This window comes from Pongo pygmaeus, chromosome 4 (assembly GCF_028885625.2).
Source record: "Pongo pygmaeus isolate AG05252 chromosome 4, NHGRI_mPonPyg2-v2.0_pri, whole genome shotgun sequence".
Classification (NCBI taxonomy): domain Eukaryota; kingdom Metazoa; phylum Chordata; class Mammalia; order Primates; family Hominidae; genus Pongo; species Pongo pygmaeus.
In genome coordinates this window covers 142,608,367-142,636,350 of record NC_072377.2, presented here as the reverse complement: position 1 = coordinate 142,636,350, position 27,984 = coordinate 142,608,367, and the positions used below count along the sequence as shown (strand labels likewise).

General features: G+C 44.9%; 1 protein-coding gene, 1 long non-coding RNA gene and 1 other non-coding gene across 5 annotated transcripts; 2 read left to right on the top strand and 1 right to left on the bottom strand.

The window, feature by feature from the left end:
* Nucleotides 1–1,109: 1,109 nt before the first annotated feature.
* Nucleotides 1,110–9,941, bottom strand: WNT8A (Wnt family member 8A). 3 transcript variants are annotated; one of them, XM_054488810.2, is made up of 6 exons: nt 9,744–9,941; nt 9,618–9,651; nt 9,266–9,404; nt 5,989–6,114; nt 4,847–4,989; nt 1,110–3,387 (listed from the first exon to the last, which is right to left on the bottom strand). In XM_054488810.2, exons 1-6 carry the CDS (start codon nt 9,809–9,811, stop codon nt 2,842–2,844), a joined length of 1,056 nt encoding a protein of 351 aa, XP_054344785.1. In that variant the 5' UTR covers nt 9,812–9,941; the 3' UTR covers nt 1,110–2,841. The 3 variants fall into 3 exon arrangements, with proteins under 3 accessions (XP_054344785.1, XP_054344784.1, XP_054344783.1); XM_054488809.2 differs by having other exon boundaries at nt 1,110–2,492; nt 2,908–3,387; nt 9,618–9,897; XM_054488808.2 differs by having other exon boundaries at nt 9,618–9,897.
* Nucleotides 9,942–14,146: 4,205 nt separating this feature from the next.
* On the top strand, nt 14,147–27,301 carry LOC129037025 (uncharacterized). The gene is made up of 4 exons (XR_008502719.1): nt 14,147–14,244; nt 24,247–24,297; nt 25,351–25,469; nt 26,901–27,301. It is a non-coding gene; the product is annotated as an uncharacterized LOC129037025 (long non-coding RNA).
* LOC129037672 (U6 spliceosomal RNA) lies at nt 22,867–22,969 on the top strand. The gene has a single exon (XR_008502902.1). It is a non-coding gene; the product is annotated as a U6 spliceosomal RNA (small nuclear RNA).
* Nucleotides 27,302–27,984: the final 683 nt, after the last annotated feature.

The following is a 27,984-nucleotide window of genomic DNA, read 5'->3' as shown; positions in this document are numbered from 1 at the left end:
ATGAATCCTTGGCAGGAAGGCGATGGATATAGAGAAATCCAAATTCCTGTTGTTTCTGGCACAGGGTCCATGTGGGAAGATTGGTTGGTGTGATTGACTGATTGTTCTGAAGGTAAGATGGATGAGGGTGGGAGAGGCTTTGAAGGAGAAGAGACTAGGAGACTATGAGTTTTTTGGGGCAGCAGACAAACTTCAAGGAATTTCCATTGCCCTGAGATTTCTTGGTGAAAACCTCTGATATAAGCCCACAGTAAATACAAGGCTTGTTCTCCTGGAATGACCTTTTGAACAGGGCAGCAGGCATGGTTTTGCTTCTGAAAATCCCTGCCAAGATTATTGGGGTATGTCAGTAAGGTCCCAGGGAGATGTCAAAGCCTCAGGTGCCTAGGTTCTTTGGATGGAGATTCAGTTAGGAATGCAGGGGGAAAATCTAGTGTGTTCATTTCTCTAGCACAGGGTCACAACTCGGGTTTCGGGGGGGGGACGCTTTGACATCTATATTTATTGAGGGTTTAACCTCTGTGCTAGATAATTTTATTTTTGCTTTTTCTCTGAGCCTCAGAGAAATCATCTTCTTTTGGTTGCCCATTTCCATTCTTCCTTCCATGGCCACCAAGCAGCACACGCCACACACATTTTCTTTCTCTGTCACGACTGCAGTGTGCTTTTTAACTTTCCACTGAAGGAGAGACAGAGAGGAAATCTGTCATTTCCTTGACATAGGCTTCGCTTTTATGTATCTGTCCTTATATCTGTTCTCTGACATCTGTGGTAGTTCTCAATGTTTCTCTTGAGATGCCAACTTCCTTCATGAACATTTCACCTTTCTTTTCACTAAAAAACAAGATTGGTTATTCCTTTTTGGCATTGAAACGAATAACACATGAATACTTTCTGATGACAAAAAAATGTTTATTGCAGGCAAACGTAAAAATACGGAAAAACACAAGAGGAAAACAAACCACTCTACTTGGTATCACATAGTGGCAAATACTTGCACATTTTGCCGCAAAACAAAATTGGATTCATCCTGAACGTGCCATTTTGCAATCAGCTTTGTTCAGTTAATTCTGTCACGCGTGTTTTCCGTATTACTAAGCATTTCTCAAGAATATTTTAGTGGCTAATAGTCTACCGTAAGGTTATGATTTACTTGTTTATCCTACTTTGAACACTTAAATTGTTTTCTAATTTAAAACAATAAGCTAGGGTTTTTTTTCCCATTTTTGGTGATCGTTTTTACTTTTTATTCAACATATTCAAAATATCTCCTCCAGGCAGGGTGCAAGCCTGTGCAGACAGCAGAGATTCCCGAGGCTGAGATATTCAGATTTAGGAAACCAGCGGCTAAGCTCCCAGGGCTCTCCTTATGGGAAACTACCCCTCCTCCAAAGATTACCATTGGAAGATGTGGAAGTGCAAATGCAGGTAGGCAGAATCCACAACTCTTTTTGTCTCTTGCCCTGGGGCCCAGGTCTTGGTGTACAGACACCCCAGGATGCCCAAGTTAAGAGGGCAAACACACTTTGAATATGGCCCAAGTTCAAAGGGCTTCCTTACTCCCCAAGTTACCTAGGTTGCATTAAAATAACACTCTGTAATTCTGGGAGTCTGTATTGTTTTCCTGTTGACCAGTGTCTGGGTCTCAATTTTTTATTACCTGCCAAACACTGAAATCAAGGGAGTTGGATATTTCTAGTTTCTCCTTTATCCTGGCGGATTATTGGGATACAGAAGCAGGGTTTCTTATTCCCTTTTTGATCTTAAGGTTTCCAAAGGGAGTAATGGAAGTCCCAGCTGGATATATCTTAGAAGCATTTATTGCAAAATACAGTTGAGTTCTCAATCTGGGAAAACAACAGAGGAGTCCCCAGCTCTCTGAGGAGCACCGCTCTTGTGGGACCTTGTCTGGGTAGGTCATAGTCACCTGTCCACTGACTGCCATGATTCCCTTTGCATGGCTCTGGAGATGGTTTATCAGCTGCAAAAACCCCTATAGGTTATACTGGGTGCTCGTTTCCCCAGGCGTGGGTGGGAAGAATTTATTTTCTTTTTTCTTTATTTTTTATTTATTTATTTATTTATTTTTTAGACAGGGTCTCAGTTCTGTTGTCCAGGCTGGAGTGCAATGGCACAATCACACCTCACTGTAGTCTCGATCTCCTGGGCTCCAGTGATCCTCTCACCTCAGCCTCCCAAGTATCTAGGACTACAGGCAAGTGCCACCACACCTAGCTAATTTTTACATTTTGTGTAGAGATGGTGTCTTCCTATGTTGTCCAGGCTGGAGGAGGAACTTTTCAAAAGTGCATACTTGGGGGAAAAAAAATCCAACACTCTAAAACTTCCCAGTAGGCAGATATGTGGTCTTTACCTCATTTATCTGCATAGATTTGTAGCCACAGGCTGATCTTCAGAAGTCTGAACAGAACTCTTTCATTTTTTGCTTCTATTCTCCTGATTCCCAGCAGCACAGCTGGGTTGGACATGGTCTGAAATTTAAAGGAACAAAGACTTTGAAGGTCCCTCTAGATATGGACCCCAAACCAAACTCTCCCTGTAGCAAGCTGCAGAAGTACAGGCACAAAGACGGGAAAGTAGTTTGCAGGAAAGATGAAATGTGGGTCTGCCAAAGTCAGGAGGCCCAGATTCCAATTTCAGCCCTGCCAGGAATATGCTGTAGAATCTTGGGCCTCTATTTCCCCACCGATAGCAGATATCATGAGGACTACAGACCAAAACTGCAATTTTCCAATTGCTTTCCAATCTGTCCTCTCTAAGAGAGAAGCTATGTCCCCTTCCACTGATGCAATTAATCAAGTGAACTTGTGTGGGGTATCATCAGGCACTGCCCTTACCCAGGGACTGGGCACTGCCTGGGGAGCGTGTGCAGTAATACTTGCTCACCACATGCCTACACTGGTCACACTTGACCGTACAGCACCACTGGAATTTGCAGTTACAGCTGCTTATGACCTCAGTTTTCCTCTCTTCCACCTGCAGCCCACACTCAGTGCACAGGCGCCCACAGCTACGTCGCTCCCACCTGGATGTGTTGTGGCTGTTCTGTAGGCACTCACGACCCTCTGTGCCATAGATGCCCAGGCTGGAATTGCAGGTACAGTAATCTGGTGATTCCTCTAAAAAGATCAGTTCCGCCTCTGCGCTAGGAAGGAAGGCCTGAGCGGGCACCCAGTGGCCCTCGGCGCTGTTCCCAGCTCTCAGCTGCCGCTTATCCATTTCAATTTTCAGCGCCTGGTCGTACTTGGCCTTTAGGTAGTCTCCCATCTCCCGGAAGTCAGCCAGCTGCAGCCAGCACGTCTGTATGCTGCAGCTCCCAGAGATGCCATGACATTTGCATGTCCTTTTCATGGTAGCTCTCACCGCCTGCACAGAGAGAACACAAAAGAGAATGGCTCTGAGTAGGGAAGACCAAAGGTTAGTGATTAAAGGGAATGTTTTAGAGCTGTGTTTCCTGACTTTAAAGGAGCATCAGAATTATTTGGGGAAGCTCACGAAAAATATTTATTCCTGGACCCTACCTCAGATCTTCTCAATGAGGATATTCAGTGGGGAAGGGGCTGGTACTGGTGATTTTAAATCTTCCCTAGGTGATTCTGATGGAGAGCCAGGAAGAGCTGAGAAGGTTACTAGAGTCCAGAAACCTCTGCTCCAGGCTCAACTCTATCACTTGTCAAGCTTTTCTCTATCTGCCCAGCTGGAACAAGAATTGAATATAATAATAATCAAGGAAGTGCTGTGTAAATTATAAAGGAAACTATCCTAATTGCCACAGTTATTGTCTTGCGGCTGGGCTTGAGAGTATTTTGGGGGGTTTGGATTTGTCCTCTGGGTCTTCTCTGAGAGGGGAGGGAGCTCCTTGGGTCTGAACACTTATACCCCCAAGGCAATGAATTACCCATGGTTGTACTTGCTTAAAAAACCTCTTCCTGGCTGGAAGTGGTGGCTCATGCCTATAATTCCAAGATGTTGGGAGGCTGAGGCAAGAGACTCACTTGAGCCCAGGAGGCCAAGACCAGCCTGGGCAATATGGGGAAACCTCATCTCTACAAAACCCACAAAAATTAGCCGGGCATAGTGGCAAGTGCCTGTAGTCCCAGGTTCTCAGGAGGCTGAGGTGGGAGGACGGCTTCAGCCTGGGAGATGGAGGCTGCAGTGAGCCGAGATGGCACCACTGCACTTCAGCCTGGTTGACAGAGTAAGACCCTGTCTCAAAAAAAAACCCCAAGCCCAAAAACCCCTTTCCCCCTTTCCCTGGGCAACCAGTATATCTAGGTATAGGTTCACAGGAAATTTCTATGCTTTTGGCTCTAAATTCAACTTGTTTCCAGATTTGTGTTCAGAATACTCCAGAGATTGCCACCCCACTAGAAGTCTTGGGGGAGAGTTAGACACTCCAGAGAAGCCTAGATCAATCCCAATTCCCCACAGCCCAGACAGACTTTAGGACACAAGGCTGGACAACAAGGCCGTGTTAATTTACTAGAACATGCAGTTGAAGTGATAAAAATTTAAGTCATAGAAGCAAGGCCTTGATTCTGTGTTCTCAGAAGCCCGCGTGTGGAGGGGCAGAGCAGAACATACAATGACAAGAGGACTCAGTGAGAAGATCTGAGTACACTGCCTGTCTCTGACACTTATTAGTTGCCTTGGACAAGCCACTTGATTCAGATTTAATTGGTTTTGTCATCCAGAGAATGCGGGTAGCCATCTCAGTCTGGCTGGGTAGTATGAGGAAAGAACGTATAAGACAGCTCTTGGTAAATTGTGAAGGGCTGTGCAGATATGAAGCTGTAGAAATACTGGCCACAACGCCTATACCCACCAGTCTGCCGGCCCTGTTGTTGTGAAGATTCATCAGGGCTCTGGCATCCTTTCCCTTCTCCAAACTGTCCACAAAGAGTTTGGAGATCCTTTCCCCAAATTCCACATTGTCGCTGCAGCCTCCCCAGATCCAGCCATGGCCTCCTATTATAAGGAAAGAATAAGTTCTCCATGTAGCTCCGTGCTCAGTCCCAGTCACCCGCCAAACCATCCCGAAGAGCCCTAGAGTGTAAAGCTATGGCTGAAGGTGAGACAGGGAAATGGAGGTGCTTGGGGTGAGTGGGTGGGAGTCCTGTTGCCAAAGCCAACTGCTCACCCTTCAGACACTTCCCAGCCATAAGCAATTAGTCTTCTATACCTACAGTAAAAGTAAGTACACTGGGGCTAACTTAGATGCTCTCAAAGGTTCACTGCAGCTTGGCCAGGCGTGGTGGCTCACGGCTGTAATCCTAGCACTTTGGGAGGCCGAGGTGGGCAGATCACGAGGTCAGGAGATCGAGACCATCCTGGCTAACACGGTGAAATCCTGTCTCTACTAAAAATACAAAAAATTAGCCGAGCGTGGTGGCGGGTGCCTGTAGTCCCAGCTACTCTGGAGGCTGAGGCAGGAGAATGGCATGAACCTGGGAGGCAGAGTTTGCAGTGAGCCGAGATCACGCCACTGCACTCCAGCCTGGGCGACAGAGCGAGACTCCATCTCAAAAAAAAAAAAAAAAGGTTCACTGTAGCTCAAACATTCTGGAATTCTGCACCATTATTCTACAATCATCTCGTAAAGGCTACTACCTCCTTCATTAGTGATAAATCTGAGTGAGTGTCTTAGATAATCTGCAAATTGCTGAGTAGCTCTAGATTATGAATGAGCCATTCCAAGCCTGAAATACCAGGGCTAGCTTTAACTCTCTTCAGCTTTCTCATTTCTAATTGCCTTGTTGCTTTTAGAGCTACTTGCTAATGCCTAGTCTCGTGGACCCAGGCTCAACTCTGAGAGTGTAAAGCTAGGAGATCTTACAATTGAAGGAGTTGCTGGAGTCTTGAGGTTTAAGGAGCTGTGTCCCTCAGCCTTTCTCTGGAAGACTTTAGCCTGCACTCAGCTCTGTAGCCCCTCACCTCTTCCCACCCCCATTAGAAAGCTCAACTTACCTGTTTTTCCATTTTTTGACCCATCACAGCCACAGTTTTCGAAGTCACCCATGCTACAGTTCTTGGTGATGATGTACATGACTCCAGCAGAGCTGATAGCATGTATGAAGGAAGTCTCTCTGGTAGCTTTGGAGAGAGAGAGGGAACTGACTGGAAACTTGGACCCTGATTACCCAAAGCAGAGGCTTTGGAAAAATAATACTGTTTATCTCCCTTATCCCCCACTTCCTTTGGGTTTAAGAGGATGCTTTTCTTTCTGGTTTTTTTTTTTTTTTTTTTTTTGAGACTTGCTCTGTCACCAGGCTGGAGTGCAGTGGCATGATCTTGGCTCACTGCAACCTCTGCCTCCTCGGTTCAAGCAATTCTCCTGCCCCAGCCTCCTGAGTAGCTGGCTGGGACTACAGGTACATGCCACCATGCCCAGCTAATTTTTGTATTTCTAGTAGAGATGGGGTTTCACCATGTTGACTAGGATGGTCTCGATCTCTCGACCTCATGATCCATCCTCCTTGGCCTCCCAAAGTGCTGGGATTACAGGCGTGAACCACTGTGGCTGGTCGTTTTTTTGTTTTTGTTTTTGTTTTTGAGACAGAGTCTTACTCTGTTGCCCAGGCTGGGGTGCAGTGGCATGATCTCGGCTTTCTGCAACCTCCGCCTCCCAGGTTCAAGCGATTCTCCTACCTCAGCCTCTTGAGTAGCAGGTACGTGTCACCACGCCCAGCTAATTTTTGTATTTTTAGTAGAGACGGGGTTTCACCATGTTGGCCAGGCTGGTCTTGAACTCCTGATCTCAGGTGACCCACCCGCCTGGCCTCCCAAAGTGCTGGGACTACAGCCACTGTGCTTGGCCTATTTTTTAAAATTATTATTTTATTTTTTGAGACAGGCTCTCACTCTGTTGTCCAGGCTGGAGTGCAGTAGTGCGGTCTTGGCTCACTGTAACCTCCGCCTTCCAGGTTCAAGCAATTCTCGTGCCTCAGCCTCCTGAGTAGCTGGGACTATAAGTGCATGCTACCACACCTGGCTATTTTTTGTTTGTTTGTTTGTTTTTAGTACGTATGGGGTTTCACCATGTTGGCCAGAGCGGTCTAGAACTCCTGGGCTTAAGTGATCCACTCACCTTGGCCTCCCGAAGTGCTGGGATTACAGGCATGAGCCACCACACCTGGCCTATTATTATTGTATTAGAAATAAGTTCTCACTATGTTGCCCAGGCTGGACTTGAACTCCTGGGCGCAAGCAATCCTCCTGTCTCAGTCTCCCAAAGTGCTGGGATTACAGGTGTGAGCCACTGCATCCAGCCAATGCTCTTCTATTTGAAAGAACAATGCATATCTTTCCAGCCTCCTTCCTTCATCCAGGCAGGAATGAACATCCCTGTGTTACCAATGGGGAAAGTAAAAACCAGATATAGAATGATGAGACCAATGTAATCCCAGCACTTTGGGAGGTTAAGGTGGGTGGATCGCTTGAGCTCAGGAGTTCGAGACCAGCCTGGGCAACATGACGAAACCCTGTCTCTACAAAAATTACAAAAATTAGCCGGGCATGGGGGTGCATGCCTATAGTCCCAGCTACTCAGGAGGCTGAGGTGGGAGGATTGCCTGAGCCTGGGAGGCAGAGGCTGCATTGAGCCAAGATCGCGCCACTGCAAACTAGCCTGGGTAACAAAGTGAAACCCCGTCTCAAAAAAAAAAAAAAAGAATGATGAGAACAAGACCACTTTCCAATTGTGGTGTTGGGATCGGGACCTTGCCCTCTTAGAGTCCAGCCTAGACCTCTGTCCACTAGCCACTGCTGCTAGTCCTTAGGCAGTGAGACTCAGGGCTTGATGCTGGCCTAGGAGTGAGAGGAGGGCCTTTGCTGCTTTCTGACTGGGAAGCTTGGGCCATGTAATAATCATAATCATCCTGACTGCCACCTACCGAACTCTTATCTTACTAAACTCTTTACAAACATTGTCACATTTCATTTCTACATACTCCCTATTCTATCTGTGTACCCCATGAGGAGACATTTCTTTTGAGCCTCATTTTTTTTTTTTTTTTTTTTTGAGACAAGGTCTTGCTCTGTCACCCAGGCAGGAGTGTAGTGGTGTGATCATAGCTCACTATATCTTTGAACTCCTGGGTTCCAGAAATCCTCCCAACTCAGCCTTCCAGGTCGCTGGGACTACAGGCACATGCTACCATGCCGGCTAATATTTTTACTTTTATTTTTAGTAGAGACGAGGTCTTGCTATGTTGCCCAGGCTGGTCTCGAACTCCTGAACTCAAGCGATCCTCCTGCCTTAGCCTTCCAAAGTGCTGGGATTATAGGCATGGTCCCAACACGTGCTTAGCTACTTTCTCCGTCTTCTTTACTCTCGTTCCCCTAACTATTCTCAGGTGAATGTTATCTTCAAAAATGACATGCAAACTATGGCACACAGTTACAAATGGGTGCACGTGCACACCCATACACACACACAGACACACACCCCACCTGAGGCACAACTCAATGTGACGTCTCAGCTTTTCTGTTGTTGAGATTTTATGGCAGTTAGCCATGTGAAACTTCTTCAGGAGCTGCAAACACACAGCCCTTTCCCCATTTTTATTTCATGCAACTCAGTGCAAGCTCAGTGTGTACAAACGCACAAATATAGGCATGCATTTAAAAAGTAGAGTAATTTCCACTGGGCACAGTGGCTCATGCCTGTAATCCCAGCAGTTTTGGAGGCTGAGGTGGGTGGATCACCTGAGATCAGGAGTTTGAGACCAGCCTGGCCAACATTGTGAAACCCCATCTCTACTAAAAATACAGAAAATTAGCCAGGCGTGTTGCATGCCTGTAATCCCAGCTACTCAGGAGGCTGAGGCAGGAGAATTACTTGAACTCGGGAGGCGGAAGTTGCGGTGAGCCGAGATCGCGCCATTGCACTCCAGCCTGGGCAACAGAGTGAGACTCCGTCTCAAAAAAAGAAAAAAAAAAAAAAAAGAGTAATTTCCTACATTTATCTCATACATAGAGACACCTCATACCCACCTCATTCAACCCATAGGATACTTCTGATGAACTAAATAGAACTGGTCTTACTGACCCAAATGACACATCTGGGGTTGAGAGAGGGGAGGTAATTTACTCAAGGCCACACAGCAAGGAAATGGCAGGTCAGCAGGTCACTGGCAGCATTTTCATTTCACTGTGCAATACATGTCACACATATACACATACTGCAAGCCCCCCTCCATTCACATATATACCCCTTGTATAGGTGAGTCCCACACAAACTTACCACTTCTCAGCCTGTTGTGGGTGGAGAGCTGAAGAGCATTTTCAGGGCAGTTCCAGCGTTCCCAAGCAAACTGGAACTTGCACTCCTCGATGCCACTCTGGGCACCTAAGGCCACGCTAGTCGTATAGGTCAGATAGGCCTGGCAAAGGGAAAAGAGATGTGAGCTTCTGCCCCGTATGGGTCATCTGTGGTTGGGGGGCAGGCAGGACTCAGATGGGCCAGCTCTCCATTGAGAATCAACCATGAGTTCCTCTGGGTGAGGGGCTCTGATACTGTCCCCTCCCCTCTTTTCTCCAGAAGAGTCCCCTTAGGGCCCTCAGTGGGTAAAAACAGAAGCTGGAGATCATCCTACCTTGGGACCTGTTATCAGGAAATTGTTCACTGACCTACCAAAAAGAGAAAAAGGGAGGCAGAGGTGAATGGGGATGAGACAATGGGGGCCTCCTTGGCAAGGAGTGAGGGTTGGGAAAGGACTTACCAGGCAGAGGCACTGAATGTAGCACAGCATATGCCCAGAGCTGCCCAGAGCATAAACAGTTTCCCCATCGCCCTGCCTACCCCAGTGGACCAGGTCCAGCTCAGGGCCAAGTCCAGAGAAGTGAGGAGAGGGCAGGGTCTTCCTCAGTATTTATGTGAGAAAATTCTGAATGTCCAAGGGAGGAAATCAGCAGCTCTTCTCATTTGTTCCTAACTGGCAAGGCTGCAGGAGCCACCGACCCAGTGGGGGATCTGGGAGGAGGGACTCAGTTTTTGCCGAAAGCCCCGCCCTGCCCAGCCCCTCCAGCCCTTCTTCCCTCCCAGACTGAGAAAGAGGCCGCTTTTCTCCTATACTTGAGATTTCTTTCTTCTATATGTCAATTTTGTCTCTTCCTGTTTCTTTGGCCCATTTCTCAGAATCACGTAGGCCAGAGCCGGCTGGGTCCTTAACTCTGAAGGCAGGTCACCTATTCTTGGAGCTACAGTGTCCCCATCTGTCAGTGAGAGCCCACTCTCTGCCCTGCCATCCTCCCCAAGGTGTTAATAATCATAAAGCAACTCCATCTGGGGCCGCTTCCTACTCATTTACCTAAACCAGTGAGTGCGCCATGCCTACCACTTCCTTCAAGGCTGTGAGGTGATGGAGCTGTGGGACTATGGAGCAGGAACACTTCAGAGTCCATCTCTGCAACAGTCCCTTCCACCACATTCTAGCAAGTGTTGGGAAATTTCCTTAATTCCTAGCAAATCTATCCTTTTATATCTGAGGGTTACAACTCCAGTTAGTTGATTTTTTATATATCTGAGAACCAACCTTAGGGCCACCCAGGGTTATATTTGGGAAGACTGATGCCTTTCTTTTTTTTTTGAGACAGAATCTCTCGCTCTGTCACCCAGACTGGAGTGCAGTGGTGCAATCTCAGCTCACTGCAACCGCTGCCTCCTGCGTTCAAGTGATTCTCCTACCTCAGCCTCCCAAGTGTCTGAGACTACAGGTGCCAGCCACCACACCCAGCTAAATTTTGTATTTTTAGTAGAGAAGGGGTTTTGCCATGTTGGCCAGCCTGGTCTTGAACTCCTGGGCTCAAGTGATCTGCCCACCTTGGCCTCCCAAAATGCTGGGATTATAGGCATGAGCCACTGCGCATGGCCCTGATGCCTTTCTTTCTGATACCACTTTGTTACTAGGACTTCAGTTCCTTAGGCAGGAATCTGTCTTTTATTTTATTTATTTATTTATTTATTTATTTATTTTGAGATGGAGTCTTACTCTGTCGCCAGGCTGGAGTGCAGTGGCATGATCTCGGCTCACTGCAACCTCCACTTCCCGGGATCGAGCAATTCTCCTGCCTCATCTTCCGGAGTAGCTAGGATTACAGGTGTGCGCCACCATGCCCAGCTAATTTTTGTATTTTTAGTAGAGACGGGTTTCGCCATGTTGGCCGGGATGGTCTTGATCTCTTAATCTCGTGATCCACCTGCCTCAGCCTTCCAAAGTGCTGGGATTACAGGCGCGAGCCACCACGCCCAGCCTTATTTTGTTTTATTTTTTGAGTCAGAGTTTCACTCTTGTTACCCAGGCTGGAGTGCAAGTGCGCCATCTCAGCTTACTGCAACCTCCACCTCCCGTGTTCAAGTGATTCTCCTGCCTCAGCCTCCCCAGTAGCTGAGATTACAGGCATGTGCCACCATGTCCAGCTAATTTTATTCTTTTAGTAGAGACGGGGTTTCCCTATGTTGGCCAGGCTGGTCTCAAACTCCTGACCTCAGGTGATCCGCACGCCTTTGGCCCCCTGAAGTGCTGGGACTACAGGCGTGAGCCACCGCACCCGGCCAGGAATGTCTTTTAGGTTCACTTTCGGTTCTTAGTGCTTAAGAAGGCACCTGGATGAACAAATGAAAGAACCTGTGACCCCTAGTGGGCACCATTAGGTATGGTTGGGGACTAGAATAAAGGTGGGGAAGTCCTTCTTGGTTGCTGAAGCTCTTTCCTAAGGCTGGAAAAGGAAGTCTAGAGAAGTTCAGAGGAAAGCATAGATGGAAAGTCACAGTTCTGACTCTATCCTGTGACCATTACAACATCCAGATCACTTCCCAGAACTTTGGACCTGGTTTGGGTGGGAAGTGGAGCTCAGAGATCCCCCCATCAAAGGAGTTCAGGGGCCAAAGAGTCCCCAGGTGTCTTTAGGGCATACTCCAAGTATGGGCCAGGCTTGGCGTCAGTCTGCAAACTGACTGTTGTCCTTCTGACATAAGATAATTACAAAAATAGAAGTGTTTAGAAATTTTTATAGCAATTTGGAGCAATTTTAGATATGCTAAACCTAAGAGGAAATTTGGGCTCCTATTTTGTATGTAGTTTTTTGTCTCATTTCTTCAGAAGGATGAGGACAAGAAGTCCTAATGGACTAAAGCTCTGCCCCCCAACCCCCGCAAGCTCTCTTCCTTTGATGGCTTGTGGGCCTCTCTGCTTGGGGAAAATAGGTGTCCCAGACTTGAGTTATGTGAGAAAAGCCCGCTGAGTTAGCCTCAGCAGCCTTTTCTCTGTCTCTTACTTTTCCCAATCAAGAATCTAATTTAACTTTCACTTCTTAAGACAGCAGGGTTGATTTCCATGGCATTCATTGTGGGGTCAGAACTGGGTTAGTGATAGCTCCGAGGAAGTCCCCCGCCACCTCGAAAGCGTTTTAGGAGTGACTCCGCTTTCACTTCCTGTGTGTGAGTGATTGGGTCTTATGCTTCTGTGTTCTTCGCTGCACCTGGCATTTAATTGGTACTCTACAAAAAAATACTTTTTTTTCTAGGAAGCAGAGGGGAAGATAGTTTTTTGTGTGCAAACTGTGCTCGCTCCTGCTCAGATTCTATAAAGATCATATAGTTTTTCTTTTCTTTTTTTTTTTTTTGAGACGGAGTCTCGCTCTGTCGCCCAGGCTGGAGTGCAGTGGTGCGATCTTGGCTCACTGCAAGCTCCGCCTTCCGGGTTCACGCCATTCTCCTGCCTCGGCCTCCCGAGTAGCTGGGACTACAGGTGCCCGCCTGTATTGTATTTTTAGTAGAGACGGGGTTTCACTGTGTTCGCCAGGATGGTCTCGATCTCCTGACCTCGTGATCCGCCCGTCCCGGCCTCCCAAAGTGCTGAGATTACAGGTGTGAGCCACTGCGCCTGGCAAGATCATATAGTTTTTCTAAATGGAAGTGAGAATTTATAGAGAGGCCTCTGCTCCAGGTATCAGGAGCCCTGGGCTTTGGCCACTAATTTGTTGTGTGACCTTGGGCAAGCTATTTACCACCGTCTGGACTTAGATTCTTCATCTCTAAAATGAGGGAGTGAGGAAAATGTTGAAGGTTGAATGACCACTAAAGACTTTCCCAGCTGGGCTGGGCATGGTAGCTCATGTCTATAATCCCAGCCCTTTGGGAGGCTGAGCAGGGAGGATCACCTGAGCCTAGGACTTTGAGGCTACAGTGAGCCATGATTGCACCACTGTACTCTAGCCTAGGTGGCAGAATGAGACCCTGTCTCTAAAAAAAAAAGGCCAGGGCTCACTCCTGTAATCCTGTAATCCCAGCACTTTGGGAGGCCAAGGCAGGCAAATCACCTGAGTTTAGGAGTTTGAGACCAGCCTGGCCAACATGGTGAAACCTCGTCTCCACTAAAAATACAAAAATTAGCCAAAAAAAACACGACAAGATTTACAGAGTTTATTAATCCCAGAGGTGATTGTAGGCCAGAAATCTTATCTTCTTCAGTTGTGAGCATTGGAATTATCTTTTTTTGTTTGTGTGTGTGTGTGTGTGTGTGTGTGTGTTTGAGAAGGAGTCTCTGTCACCCAGGCTAGAGTGCAGTGGTGCAATCTCAGCTCACCACAACCTCCACCTCCTGGGTTCAAAGCCATTCTCATGCCTCAGCCACCCAAGTAGCTGAGATTACAGGTGCTCGCCTCCATGCTTGGCTAATTTTTGCATTTTTAGAAGAGATTGGGTTTCACCATGTTGGACAGGATGGTCTCAAACTCCTGGCTTCAAGGGATTTGCTCACCTCGGCCTCCCAAAGTACTAGGATTACAGACGTGAGCCACTGTGCCCGGCCAGAATTATCTTATACATCTTTGAATCCTGTAGTTGACGATTAGATGAGCCTTTAAGATGGATACCTGGAGGATAACCAATGCCTTTTTTCAGAGTCCTTTGGAGTGTATCTACATAAGACCCCTGTGCTGGACTGACTAAATTTTTCACTGCAGACAGAGGTTTCCTGGAGAGAATAGTGAGAGGCATCCCACATCAAGTCTACAAATCATTTCTAGTCAACCTGTGCATCAATTTCCTTAATCCCAGCTCTATTGTCTCATTAGCTTTTAAGTAATGATCCAACTCTTGGTTTCTCTCTTGCAGGAATGGAAATCTAGAGCTGAAGACTAGAGCAGAAGATGATGGTGGGGACAGATGAGCCTGTGACAAGATAGATTGAATAGTAGTATCTCTGAAGCCCTGGTGTGCTGGTAAATGATTAACAACTGGCTTGGGTGTGGCAGGAGCCTGATTGGTAATATTTGCTAATTTTCATGGTATAAATACTAGAGCATAGTGAACTGCAAACTGCCAATGTGGACTTGGGAAGAGATGTAGTATATCATTATATAATATTTCTGTCATATAGATATAATGGGTATAAATAACCTTCAGCATAAATGATAGTGAAATTTAGCAAACTAATTAGGAAGTGATGAATTTTGAGTATTTGTTACCTTTGTTTTTAGTATAATTATAAGTTTATATAATTTAATTTTAAATATTGGCTGTATTTAACAACCAGTTTGCAAAATTCCTAAAAATGCAACAGTCGCTCTCAGGAGTGGGTATAAGCTGCCTTCAGCACACCACTGGAGCCCAGTGTCCTCCCTCTAGGCCACGGAGAGACAAAGTGGAAATTGTGGAATTTAACACCCAATAATTGTTTCAGTTATGTGCAGGGCTTTAATTTTTCCTCTTACTACCCGCCTTCATGGAGCTTACTGTCTAGTAACAGGAGATAAGGTATGTATCTATCTATAATGTCAGGTAGAACACATAAATAGATACGATGAATAAGCATTCATACTTCTGGAAAGATATTACCAGGTAATCCTGAAGACCCCTTCCACCTCTAATGTTCCAGGATGATGACATTCCAGGAGTCCTAGGGAAGCATTGAGGACTATAGTCAATAAAGGATATACCAACGTCACCCTAGCTGTGCCTAGCTTCAGGAAATTCAGAGGCCATTCGTGGAACCTTTGAGTGACTGAGCTAGAGAGTCCCATCTGACAAGGAGGCAACTGAGACCCATAGAGAGAGAACTTATTGAGGGTTACACAGTGTTTTGGGGCCAAGAGACCCTGGATTCCAGCATCCTGGTTTCCCCAGGACTGAGAGGTCTCCTATAGTTTAAGGCTTTCAATGTTAAAGCCAGGAGGGTTTTGAGCAAACCAGGATAGCTGGTCACCTGACAGCAAAGGTATACATCCTAGGCCAGTGCTTCTTTCTAAAAGTGCACTTTCACTGAACTTCCCAAATCCTTCCATCCCCAGCATTTCTTTCCCAGGCTCCTTGCAGGGCTCTGAGCTTACAGGGGCTGATTAGACTGTAGGAGCAAGTTGCAGAAGAGCTGAGAGGGAGTGTAGAGAGGGGGTGGAGGTGACTGGAGAATGCCAAAAGACAAAGAGATAGGATTTCTGACTTTTTACACTTCTCTGCTAATTAGATAAAGGATTGGGGCAGGGGGAGAATGAGCCTCCATGCATATTCTTCTGAGCTGTGACAGGGAGCAGAGTTTAGGGATTTTCTACTGCTGGTCTCCACCCCTCCTCCCTGGAAGCTTCTCACCCCCTGGGGATACTTGACTCCCAGTCCAAATGCCACAGCTGCTTGAGCTCCTGACCCTCCCTTTGGCCCCTTCAATTTAGCCTCAGTGACTTGCCAAGTTCCCCAACAATATGCTCTGGGAAAAAAAGTGGAATACTTCTGTTTTCCCTTTCAGATTCAGGGTTCCAGGTGTGGGGAGGGAAATGAGGTCCTCCTGTGTGAAAATGGCATCAGTTGGTGGTCTATTGGATGCATGGGCCTGTGAGGACAGGGGCATATTAGGGGGGATCAATCTGAAAGCCATGACTAGATCTGTTTCTTATTGCCAAGTATGTTTCCTTCATCAATATGGGAGCTGCCTAAGGCTGGGCCCTGCCAATCTCAGCCACACAGCGATTGCCCAAGGATAGGGACGTGTTTCTCCCACCAGACTGAGGTACCCAAATGGCAGAGGCCTTATCTTCACCATTAGCCTAGGAAGAGTTAGAGATGGAGGGGCTCACCCAATACAAGGTTTCAGTTGGCTAAAACCGCTTGTTTTTTATTCCCTCATTGTTTTAAACCTCCATCTCTGTCCTATCCATCTCTGGATAGGACACAGAAGTTATCAATTAATGTTTCTTGATTAATTGTCAAAGAAGAAGGTTTGGAGCGGGTTGTAGGATTTTACTAGGTTTCAGAGAAATATGCATTTATTCATTCCAAAAATATTTACCTACTCAGTTCAGGCCAGTACTCAATACTTATGAGTCCAACATGAATTAGGAGATGTTTTCATCCTGTAGAAGCTCTCATTCTGGTCTGAGAGAGAGAGAAGTTTAAATAATTTTTAATAGTACAGTGAAATAAGGAACGTTGGAACGGTTGCAAGGATGGAAGGGATAAATAAGGAAATGCCTTAGAAGGGACTTCTGATGAAGACCTGCCATCTGCTGGCAGTGAATGGTACAACAGGTTCTTTTGTTGCCATAATGTGGGTTCAGTACTGGAATTTTAGCCATTATCTAGTACCTGCCTAATGGATAGTCAGCCCAGTGATTGGCACTGAGCTGTAAACCTTGTAAAGGGATCTTTGTCTTTGAAAAACTTGCACTATGCTTATGGATGTAAGATATAATTGAAAAAGTTGTCAATCAGCCAAGCAACACATATTTGAATGTGCACACACAAAAAATATGCTTTTAAAAAAAGCATAGGCCAGGCACGGTGGCTCACCCCTGTAATCCCAGCACTTTGGGAGGCCGAGGCAGGAGGATCATGAGGTCAGGAGTTCGAGACCAGCCTGGCCAATATGGTGAAACCCCGTCTCTACTAAAAATACAAAAAATTAGTCAGGCGTGGTGGCACACACCGGTAATCCCAGCTACTCAGGAGGCTGAGGCAGGAGAATTGCTTGAACCGAGGAGGCAGTGGTTGCAGTGAGCTGAGATCACACCATTGCACTCCAGCCTGGGTGACAGAGCAAGACTCCATCTCGAGGAAAAAAAAATGTAATTCATGCTTGTTACCAGAAAAATTAAATAAAACATGGAAATATGTAATGTAAAAAATAGGAGTCTCTGACATCCAACTTCCTGTAAGTAATAATTATGAACAGTTTAGTGTGGATTTTTTTCTCTGCATATATAAATGTTTATATATACATATATAATTTTTTTTTTCTTTTTAAAGATGGGGTCTTGCTATGTTGCTCAGGCTGGCTTCAAACTTCTGGGCTCAAGCAATCTTCCCATCTCAGCCTTCTGACTAGCTAGGACTACATGTATGTACCAGTATGCCAAGCTACATACATATTAATATATTATATTATTATTTGAGATGGGATCTTGCTCTGTCACCCAGGCTGGAGTGCAGTGGCACAATCTTGGCTCATTGCAACCTCCACCTCTGGGGTTCAAGTGATTCTCGTGCCTCAGCCTCCTGAGTAGCTGGGATTACAGGAGCCCGCCACCATGCTCGGCTAATTTTTTGTATTTTTAGTAGAGGTGGGGTTTCACCATGTTGGCCTGGCTGGTCTTGAACTCCTGACCTCAAGTGATCCACCCGCCTTGGCCTCTCAAAGTGCTGGGATTACAGGCGTGAGCCACCAGGCCTGGCCTTAATTTTCTATGTTCTCTTTTTCTACAATTATTTCTGGATGTGTAAGGCGGAGGGGATATTGGACCTCCTGCACTAATTTTCTCATTTTCTTATCTTTTATTTCCTGTTTTCCATTTTTTTGTTCTATTGTTTAGGAGAGTGCCTCAATTTTATCTTCCCACCATTATGCTGAATTTCTAAAAATTTCTGTATCAAATACTTAATACCTAAGCCTTTTCCCTTACTCTCTGAATATTCCTTTCTTTTTTTCTTTTTTCTTTTTTTGAGATGGAGTCTCACTCTGTCGCCTAGGCTGGAATGTGGTAGTGCAGTGTTGGTTCACTGCAAACTCCGCCTCGTGGGTTCAAGCGATTCTCCTGCCTCAGCCTCTCAAGTAGCTGGGATTACAGGCCTGCACCACCACACCTAGCTAATTTTTGTATTTTTAGTAGAGACGGGGTTTCGCCATGTTGCCCAGGCTGCTCTCGATCTCCTGACCTCAGGTGATCTGCCTGCCTTGGCCTCCCAAAGTATTGGGATTACAGGTGTTAACCAACATACCCAGCCTGAATATTTCTTGTTTATCATAGTCTGTTCTTATTTCATGATTGCAATATCTTCTCTTAAATCTCTAAGGATACAATTTTTAAAACTTTTGTTTCCTGTTTTATTTCTTCTTCCAAATTCCTTTTTCTCTATAATCTTTGAGCCTTTTCTCAAAAGTCTAGTGATGCTTGGCTGTCCATTCATGCTTAATAATGAGGGACTAAAAGCTCTTTGTATCTGGGTGGGGCTTGTTGAATAGCGTGCTTCACTCCAGAGGGATAGGATAGTCTCCTAGCCAGTTCACTGGGGAATCCTAAGCATCAGTATCTTTTAAGTCTTTTTTCTAGGGTTAGTTAGTTTTGCCAAAGAGGTCTTTTAGTCTATAACTCAATAGGTGAAAAATATTTCATTTTAACTTGTATTTTTTATTATTAGTGAGGTGGGGCACCTTTTTATATGTTAATTATCTGTTTATATTTCTTATTCTATGAAATGATTATGCACACTTTTTTTGACCACTTCTATTTTACACTTATTTTTCTTACAGATTTGTGGAAGCCAATTATTAACCTATTATAATATGTTGCAAATTTTTTTTCCTTTTTATTGTTTGCCCTTTTTATCTTTTTTTGGAGACGGGGTCATACTCTATCACCTTGGCTGGAGTGCAGTGGTGTGATCATAGCTCACTGTAGCCTTGAGCTCATCGGCTCAAGGAATCCTCCCACTTTAACCTCCCAAGTTGCTGGGATTATAGGCATATGCCGCTATGCCTGGCTAATTTTTAGAGATAGGGTCTCACTATGTTGCCAACGCTGATCTCAAATTCCTGAGTTTAAGTGATCCTCCTGCCTCAGCCTCCCAAAGTGCTGGTATTACAGTCATGGGCCACTGTGTCCAGCCCAACTTTAAATTTTGAATATGTTGTCTTTTTCCCTAAAGAAATTAAATTTTTTTTCTGTTTTGGTTAACTTATTCCTTTAAGTATTCTAGGTTTTGAGTCATGAATAGAACAAACTACCTCGTTTAAATATGATAAAAATGTTCTATATTTTCTTTTTCTTTTGTTGTGATTTTATATTCTAATTATAGACCTTTCATATACATAACTAACTTTCGTATATTATATGGGGCTTGCCTTTCGTCTATCCCCTGCACCTCATATAGCAGGCAATTGCCACCCAATTTATTGAATAATTTATAATTTCCCCACTGATTTGAAATGCTACCTGCAGACCGGGCATGGTGGGTCACACCTGTAATCCCAGCACTTTGAGAGGTCGAGATGGGAGGATCATTTGAGGCCAGGAGTTTGAGACCAGCCTGGTCAACATAACGAGATGTCATCTCTACCTTTTCTTTTTTTTTTTTTTTTTGACACAGAGTCTTGCTTTGTCACTCAGGCTGAAGTGCAGTGGCACGATTTCAGCTCACCGCAACCTCCGCCTCCTGAGTTCAAGCCATTCTCCTGCCTCAGCCTCCTGAGTAGCTGGGAATACAGGCGCGTACCAGCACGCCCAACTGGTTTTTGTATTTTTGGTAGAGACAGGGTTTCACCATGTTGGCCAGGCTGATCTCGAGCTCCTGACCTCATGATCTGCCTGTCTCAGCCTCCCAAAGTGCTGGGATTACAGGTGTGAGCCACTGCACCCGGCCGACCTCATCTCTACTTAAAAAAAAAAAAAAACAATTAAAATTTTTTTAAAAATGAGAAATGCCACCTACTAAATTCCCATACATCCATAGATTTAGCCATGGAATTGCTATTCTATTTCATATATCTTTGTCTTTTCTTTTGCTAATAATACACTTCTGCCACGCACGGTGGCTCACCCAGCACTTAAAATCCCAGCATTTTAGAAAGATGAGGCGGTGGATCACTTGTCTCTTCTAAAAATGCAAAAAGTTAGCCAGGCATGGTGGCACACGCCTGTAGTCCCAGCTACTTGGGAGGCTGAAGCATGAGAATCGCTTGAACCCAGGAGGTGGAGGTTGCAGTGAGCAGAGATCGTGACACTGCACTCCAACCAGGGCAACAGAGTGAGACTCTCTCTCAAAAGAAAAAAACAATAACAATAATAGGCCGGGCGCGGTGGCTCATGCCTGTAATCCCAGCACTTTAGAAGGCCGAGGCGAGTGGATCATGAGGTCAGGAGTTCAAGACCATCCTGGTCAAGATGGTGAAACCCTGTCTCTACTAAAATTACAAAAATTAGCCAGGTGTGGCGGCAGGCATCTGTAATCCCAGCTACTCGGGAGGCTGAGGCAGAAGAATCGCCTGAACTCAGGCAGCAGAGGTTGCCGTGAGCCGAGATTGAGCACTCCAGCGGCTGGATGACAGAGTGAGACTCTGTCTTAAAAAAAAAAAAATTAAAAAAATTCATATTTTATTACATAATCATAGCATTTTTTTGTTTTTTTGTCATGGCATATTTTAATATTTAATAAAACAAATGCCTCCTTATTCTTTTCGAGAATTTTCTTGTGTAATACGTTTATATCTTTTAGATAAACTTTATAATCAAATTGTCAAATAAAAATCATTGAGATTATAATTGGAATTATTCTAAATTTATTGATAAATTTGAGGAGAAAATAGACATTTTTATAACATTTAATCTTTCCATCCAGTAGCACAGTAGGACTTTCCCTTTATTCAGATTTTTTTCTATGTCTTTCAGAAAACCTTTATAGTCTTTTTCATACAAAGAATCTTTATTTCTGATTTATTTTCTAGCTGGTTATTGCCATTAATGCCAGCAATGTAATGAACTAATACATTTCCTAAGATTGAAAAATCTTTGAATCTTGAGCTAAATCCTAATGGATCGTGTGTTTTTCCTTTAATATATTTTTAGATTCTCTTTGCTAATATCCTATTTAGGAATTATGCTCTTTACTCACAAGTGAGATTGGTCTATGCTTTTTTTTCTCTTCAAACTAGTTTTGTCAGGTTTTAGTAAAAGGATTTTGATAGTCCCATAAACTGAAATACATTTTCAATTTTCTTCTGTGATCTAGAACAGTTTATATAAGAGAGGAATTACTACTCCAGCTCAACAACAACAAAAAAACAAATAATACAATTTAAAAATGGGTAAGGACTTGAATAGACATCTCTCCAAAGGTGATGTACAAATGGCCAACAAGCCTATGAAAAGATGTTCAATGTCACTAATCGTTAGAAAAATGAAAATAAAAAAGATAACAATATGATTATTATTTATTATTATTTTTTAGATGGAGTTTCACTCTTGTTGCCCAGACTGGAGTGCAATGGCATGGTCTCAACTCACTGCAACCTCTGCTTCCTGGGTTCCAGTGATTCCCCTGCCTCAGCCTCCCGAGTAGCTGGGATTACAGGCACCTGCCATCACACCCAACTAACTTTTGTATTTTTAGTAGAGACAGGGTTTCACCATGTTGGCCAGGCTGGTCTTGAACACCTGACCTCACTGATCCGTCCACCTCAGCCTCCCAGAGTGCTGAGATTACAGGCATCAGCCACCATGCCCAGCCAAAAAATATGTATTTTAAGTACCAGGCACCAGGTTAAATGCTGGGAATATATCTATAAACCGGCTGACCAGCACCCTGCCCTCCAGAGCACATTCTTTAGCAAATCAGGCAATAGAAGGTCTTCCTGAGTAAGCAGAGGAGTTTAGACATTACCCTGTGAGACACTGCACTCTAGTGGCCCTATAATGGGAGCGGATGGAGAGATGTCCTCAGTCTGTGAATGACATGGAAGTGGGGTATGCAGAGGAAATGTAGAGTGTTGAAGAGCTAGGTCTCCAACAACAGCATGTGAGCCTCAGCTATGAACCGCAGACTAGAATGAATGCACTGCAGAGGCAGGGAAGTGGTCAGAGTTTCTGAGAAAGTCCTTCATTCAGAGAGATGGAAAACTTCTTCTTTTTTTTTTTTCTTGAGATGGAGTTTCGCTCTTGTTGCCCAGGCTGGAGTGCAATGGCGTGATCTTGGCTCACTGCAACCTCCGCCTCCTGGGTTCAAGCGATTCTCTTGCCTCAGCCTCCCGAGTAGCTGGGATTACAGGCATGCGCCACCATGCCCAGCTAATTTTTTGTATTTTTAGTAGAAACAGGGTTTCTCCATGTTGTTCAGGCTGATCTCAAACTCCCGACCTCAGGTGATCTGCCTGCCTTGGCCTCCCAAAGTGCTGGGATTACAGGCGTGAGCCACTGCGCCCGGCCGAGAGATGGAAAACTTCTTAATCTTTTCACAGAGAATTTACATTTAATAAAAGTATAGCCTTTGTTTGCTTTAAGCTGCAGGAATGAAACTCTGATGATGAAATCACTGGCTTGAGTCAGTAGGAAGAAGAGGGGTTTGGCGTAGAGGGGCAGTCAGGGCCATCCCTGAAATCACCTCTTTTTAGGAGCTGTCCACCTCAGAGGCCAGCTCTGACCTTCCATGTGATGTGAGGGATACTGCTTCACTCTCTGGACATCATTTTCTTCATTCAGAAATGGAAGCAGGAGTTCTTGGTTTTCCAGAACTGAGGACATTCCGTCTTAACTCCTAAGTGATTATCACCCTGCCGTCCCCTGCAAACTCAGCTTTCCTAGAGAAAACAAGGGAGAGGGGATGCAGGCAAATGGGCAGTAGGCACACTTAACAATCCTGTGAGGAGTGCTTGCTGTGACAGTGCATATACTAAAATTGGAATGATATAGAGATTAGCATAACTCCTGCATAAGGATGATAATGCAAATTTATGAAGCTTCTTAAGTGTAAATTTTGAAAGTCATGGGAAACAGACAAAGGTTCTTCCCAAACCTGGGACCATGCAACTCCCTGGAGACATTTAAAAGAGCACTGGACAGCCAGAACCAACAGGCAGAGTGACCAGCTCATCTTGTTTTCCCCTGGACAAAGTCCTGTATTCCAGGAAAACTGGGATGGCTGTCACCCCATCAGGAGGCCTGGTCTTTAGCTCTGCATCTGCCATTAACTCCCTTCCCCTCATAGCCTGAGTTTCCTCCTCAATTTTAAAGTAGTATACCTGGACAAGATGATATCTAAGGATACTTCCAGCCCTGCTGGAACAAACTGGAAATTTGCCTTGGCTGCCCTAATATCCAGAAACCCTCAAGGAACTTGCCAATCTCATCACCAGGGGGCGCACCTGAGGGTTCAGGGACTTGCATGTTTTCCTATACAGATCCTCCGCTCTTACTGATTCCCCTGTGAGTGACGTAGTTGATACCAGCAGTGTATTATAATCATTAGTTGTCACTACAAAATAGAGTGAAGATGATTATTCCTAGTTGTCAGATTGTTTCAAGGAGTATGTAAACCCAAAATAACAAATGTACAAAAAAAATTTTCACAATGCTCACAGCTGGCATTATATCCATTTAATTATACAGTCATATTGGAATGATACGTGGTTATCGTTTTTACTTGTGCCAGGCGCGGTGGCTCACACCTGTAATTCCAGCACTTTGGGAGGGCGAGGCGGGCGGATCACCTGAGGTCAGGAGTTGGAGATCAGCCTGACCAGCATGGCGAAACTCCGTCTCTACTAAAAAATACAAAAATTAGCCGGGCGTGGTGGCAAGCACCTGTGGTCCCAGCTACCCGGGAGGCTGAGGCAAGAGAATCGCTTGAACCCGGGAGAAGGAGGTTGCAGTGAGCCGAGATCGCGCCACTGACTCCAGCCTGGGCGACAAAGCGAGACTCAGTCTCAAAAAAAAAAAAAAAAAAGAATTTTACTTGGATTGCAGACGAAGGATTTCCATCTCTCGATTTCTATTAACATCAAATAGAAAATGTTTCTCTCTGTTGCAAATCGTAAGTACATACTGTTCCAAAAGTGTGCTTTTTTGCAAGTTTTATAAGGTCTCCATCTTTTGGCAAGATTATCGAAACCAAAAAATTTGGAAAGTTGTTCCATTGCACTATCCCAGAGTGAATCTTGAAGCCGGACTGCCTAGCTTCACGTCTCAGCTCTGTTTCGTTAATATGATTTAACGTTTCTGTGTGTCTGTGTCTTTCTCTGTAAAATGCAGATTGTCAGGCGAGGTTCCAGAGCTCTGGCACCGGAAGTGGTCGACTCGCGGGTTGGTAAAGAATTTACCTATAACAGTATGGGTTTGAAAAGGGAAAGTTCATTAGAAAGGAAGAACGCCGCGAAAGGGTGTAGCGCGGCGCCTCAGCGAGAGGACTGAGCATGCGTGGTGGATTTTCCTTAGGGGCATTTATGGACCTTAAGGTGGGAGCTTAGGGTTGTAAAATTAGTTTCAGCATGGCATTCCAGAAATGTATAGAAATTTTAATTACTTATAAAAGTTGAAAGAGGCTTAGAATCAGATGTTGACTTTAGATACTAGGGAAGTTTGATTACCTCTAAATTCCCCAGATAAGGAGTTTTGCCACCAGATAGCCTGTTTGATGGTCACCAGGTGGTCTTTGCTCCCTTCTACACTTGATCTTAGCCAAAAGGCTGAGAAGCGATGTCTTTGCTCCCTCCTAAATTGCTCATATAAGAAGTTTTTGGGCCAGGCGTGGTGGCTCATGACTGTAATCCTAGCACTTTGGGAGGCCGAGGTGGGCAGATCACTTGAGGTCAGGAGTTTGAAACCAGCCTAGTCAACATGGTGAAACCCCGTCTCTACTAAAAATACAAAAAGTAGCTGGGCGTGGTGGTGCATGCCTGTAATTCCAGCTCCTTGGGAGGCTGAGACATGAGAATTGTTTGAACCCAGGAGGCAGAGGTTGCTGTGAGCAACCTAGATCATGCCACATGCCAACCTAGATCATGCCACTGCACTCCAGCCTGGGCGACAGAGCAAGACCTTGTCTCAAAAAAAAAAAAAATAAAATAAATAATAAAAATAAAAAAGTCTGTGGCTTGTGGCTTGAGAATAGAAGTTTAATGCAATGCAATGTCATTATTTATGATGTTTTTAAAGCCCGTAGGATTTATCTAACATTTTTATTTTTATAAAGGAAAAATGGAGGCCCACAGAGAAGGAATCTTTCCAATATCCCATGAGCTTTGCTGGCAATAAAATTAAATATCAAATATTTGTTAGAAGAGAAAAGCTCTAGACAGAACCTCTGTTTCTATACTTCATCTTTCTTTTTCTTTTCTTTCCTTTTTTTTGAGACAGAGCTTCGCTATTGTCACCCAGGCTGTAGTGCGATGGTACGGTCTCGGCTCACTGCAACTGCCGCCTCCCAGGTTCAAGTGATTCTCCTGCTTCAGCCTCCCAAGTAGTTGGGACTACAGGTACATGCCACTATACCCAGCTAATTTTTGTATTTTTAGTAGAGACAGGGTTTCACCATGTTGGCCAGGCTAGTCTCCATCTCCTGACCTCAGATGATCTGCCCTCCTCATCCTCTTAAAGTGCTGGGATTACAGGCCTGAACCACCACGTCCGGCGAGTATCTTTCTTTTCTTTCTTTCTTTTTTTTTTTCCCCAGTTGCTCCTGTCCCAATATTTGTCAGAACTTCTCATGTAGTAAACTCAGCTTGCATCTGAGTGGATGCCATGGTATCTGAAGGGACAAATCTATTGCAGCAGCAGCAGCAGCAGCAGCAGTTTCCTCCTCTGGGAACAAAGTGGCTCACACTGAGAGAATGTGGAGAACTGTGTTCATACTGTGTTTTTACTTATTCTGTGTTTTTACTTATTCTGCTGCCTGCTCTTCTTCCCTTCCTCAAGCCTGGGACTCGGTGTATGGCCAAAACTCCCATTGCCACTCCAGAAATGAACACTGTACTTGTTTTGTAGTAAGAGAGATCTTGTTTCAAATCCTATTTCAGCTACTTACTGTATGACCTTGTTATGCCAGTTATTCTCTTTGATAGCCTCAGTTTCTATATGTAATAAAATTGGCATAATGCCACCACACTCACAGTAGAGGTAAACAGTAACAATAGTACGAAGCCTAGTGGTTGTCCACATGAGGCATACAAACAAGACCCCAGCAAGGCACGTTGTAAGTTGCAGGTTGGGTTCTTCAGGAGACAGACTCAAGCTGGAGAGTAGCAGGCAGGACATTTATGAGAAAGTGCTCTTGGGACAATGACCTGTGTAAGAAAGGGGATGGGAACAGGTCTGAGCAGAGTAAAAAGTTGGGCTGTGATGCGAGGCCAGTGGGGGAATCTCAGCCTACCTCCCAGGGGGAGCTCTAGAGCAAGGAGGACCCTTCAGAATTGTTGCCAGTTGAGGTGAGGGAGCTGGGCCTTCATGTCCGCATGCTGCTGGTAGCTGGATGCAGGCTGGCTCTGGAAGTTTTCTTCAGCCAAGGCATTCTCTAAAGAGGATTGCCAGCTGCGGGTTACAGCAGCATTGACAGAAGCTAGGGGAATAAGTCCCATATTCCCAAAGGGGGATGGGTAGTGCAGCACAGCTGTCATCACTCCGAAACTCGAGAACCAGAAAGAAAGAACCGATCCTGAAAACATCCAGAGGGGATAAACAGAGCATGCACAAACGGACAGGAATAAGAATGAAATCAGAATTCTCACAAGTGCCATTGGAAGCTAAAAGGTAATAGAGAAATGCCTTCAAAAGTCCCATGGAAAGTGATTTCTAACCTAGAATTCTATTCTGAGCCAAACTATCAGTCAATGTGAGGATACGATAAAGACATTTCAGAGATGCAGTTTTGACTTCTTTTTCTTTTTACTTTCCATGCCCTGTTTCTCAAGAAGTGATTGAGCAAGGGATCCAGAAAGCAGAGGATGTGCCGGGAAGGCCACCGGGACGTGTGAGCAGCAGCCCTGAGAGCAGCAGGGAGCCTGGAACGAAGGCTGGAGGGCCCTGGAGGGAAGGTGTGTCCTGTTTCAGCAGTAGAATGTTTATATCAATAGTGAAATTATAAAGAAAAATGAAAAAGTGATTTAAAAGTCAGGATACAGGTTACCTCTAAAAAGGAGGTGTGGACTGTAATGGGGCAGGAGCTTCTGAGGTGCTGACAATGTTTTATTTTGTGATCTGAGTTTGTTTCAAAACATGAATGTTTGGTGTATAACTATTTGTAACTTCCTTTCTCTATATATATACACACATGTATACACAAACACACATTCTGTTTTCTGTGCATATATTTTTAAATACATTATTTTTAACATAAATTCAAATAAAATAAATAACAAATGGAAAGCCCTCAAGACAGTGCCTGGCCTGGCATATAGTACATGTTCAATAAGCATTATTTGAATATTCTTCTTCTCCTCCTCCTCCTGTCCCTCTTCCAGATCCTGACATCATGGTGCCATCTCCAGGGTTTAAGTGATTCTCGTGCCTCAGCCTCCCAAGTAGCTGGGACTATAGGTGCCCGCCACCACGCCTGGCTAATTTTTGTATTTTTAGTAGAGACGGGGTTTCACCATGTTGGCCAGTCTGGTCTCGAATTCCTGGCCTCAGGTGATCTGCCTGCCTCAGCCTCCCAAAGTGCTGGGATTACAGGTGTGAGCCACCATGCCTGGCCTGCCATCCACTGTTGAATAAGTGCTTTCAGCTCTTGGTTTCGATGTAGGCCTCTTTAAGAATCATGTGAGATCTATTCTAGAGTAGCACGCAAAAAGGGGAAGGATTAATGCTTGGCCAGGAAATAGTTGTACGTTTGCACTGACAAAAAAATTTAATCCAGAGCTTCCGTTCTGAACACGTATCACCACCAGAAGGAAAAGGAAGACATTTTCTATTCTCTCTGGTTCGTTTATGGCTGCCAGGCGAGTGGTAGATGGGAAAATCTGCTATCCTAGGTCTCCTTTCTTACGTATTGATTTT

Coding starts and splice junctions, on each gene's coding strand:
- WNT8A (XM_054488809.2), bottom strand. CDS start 9,773: ATGCTGTGCTACATTCAGTGCCTCTGCCTGGTAAGTCCTTTCCCAACC. Junction 9,405..9,617: donor TCCTGATAACAGGTCCCAAG/GTAGGATGATCT, acceptor TCCCTTTGCCAG/GCCTATCTGACCTATACGAC. Junction 3,388..4,846: donor ACAACAGGGCCGGCAGACTG/GTGGGTATAGGC, acceptor CTCTCTGTGCAG/GCGGTGAGAGCTACCATGAA.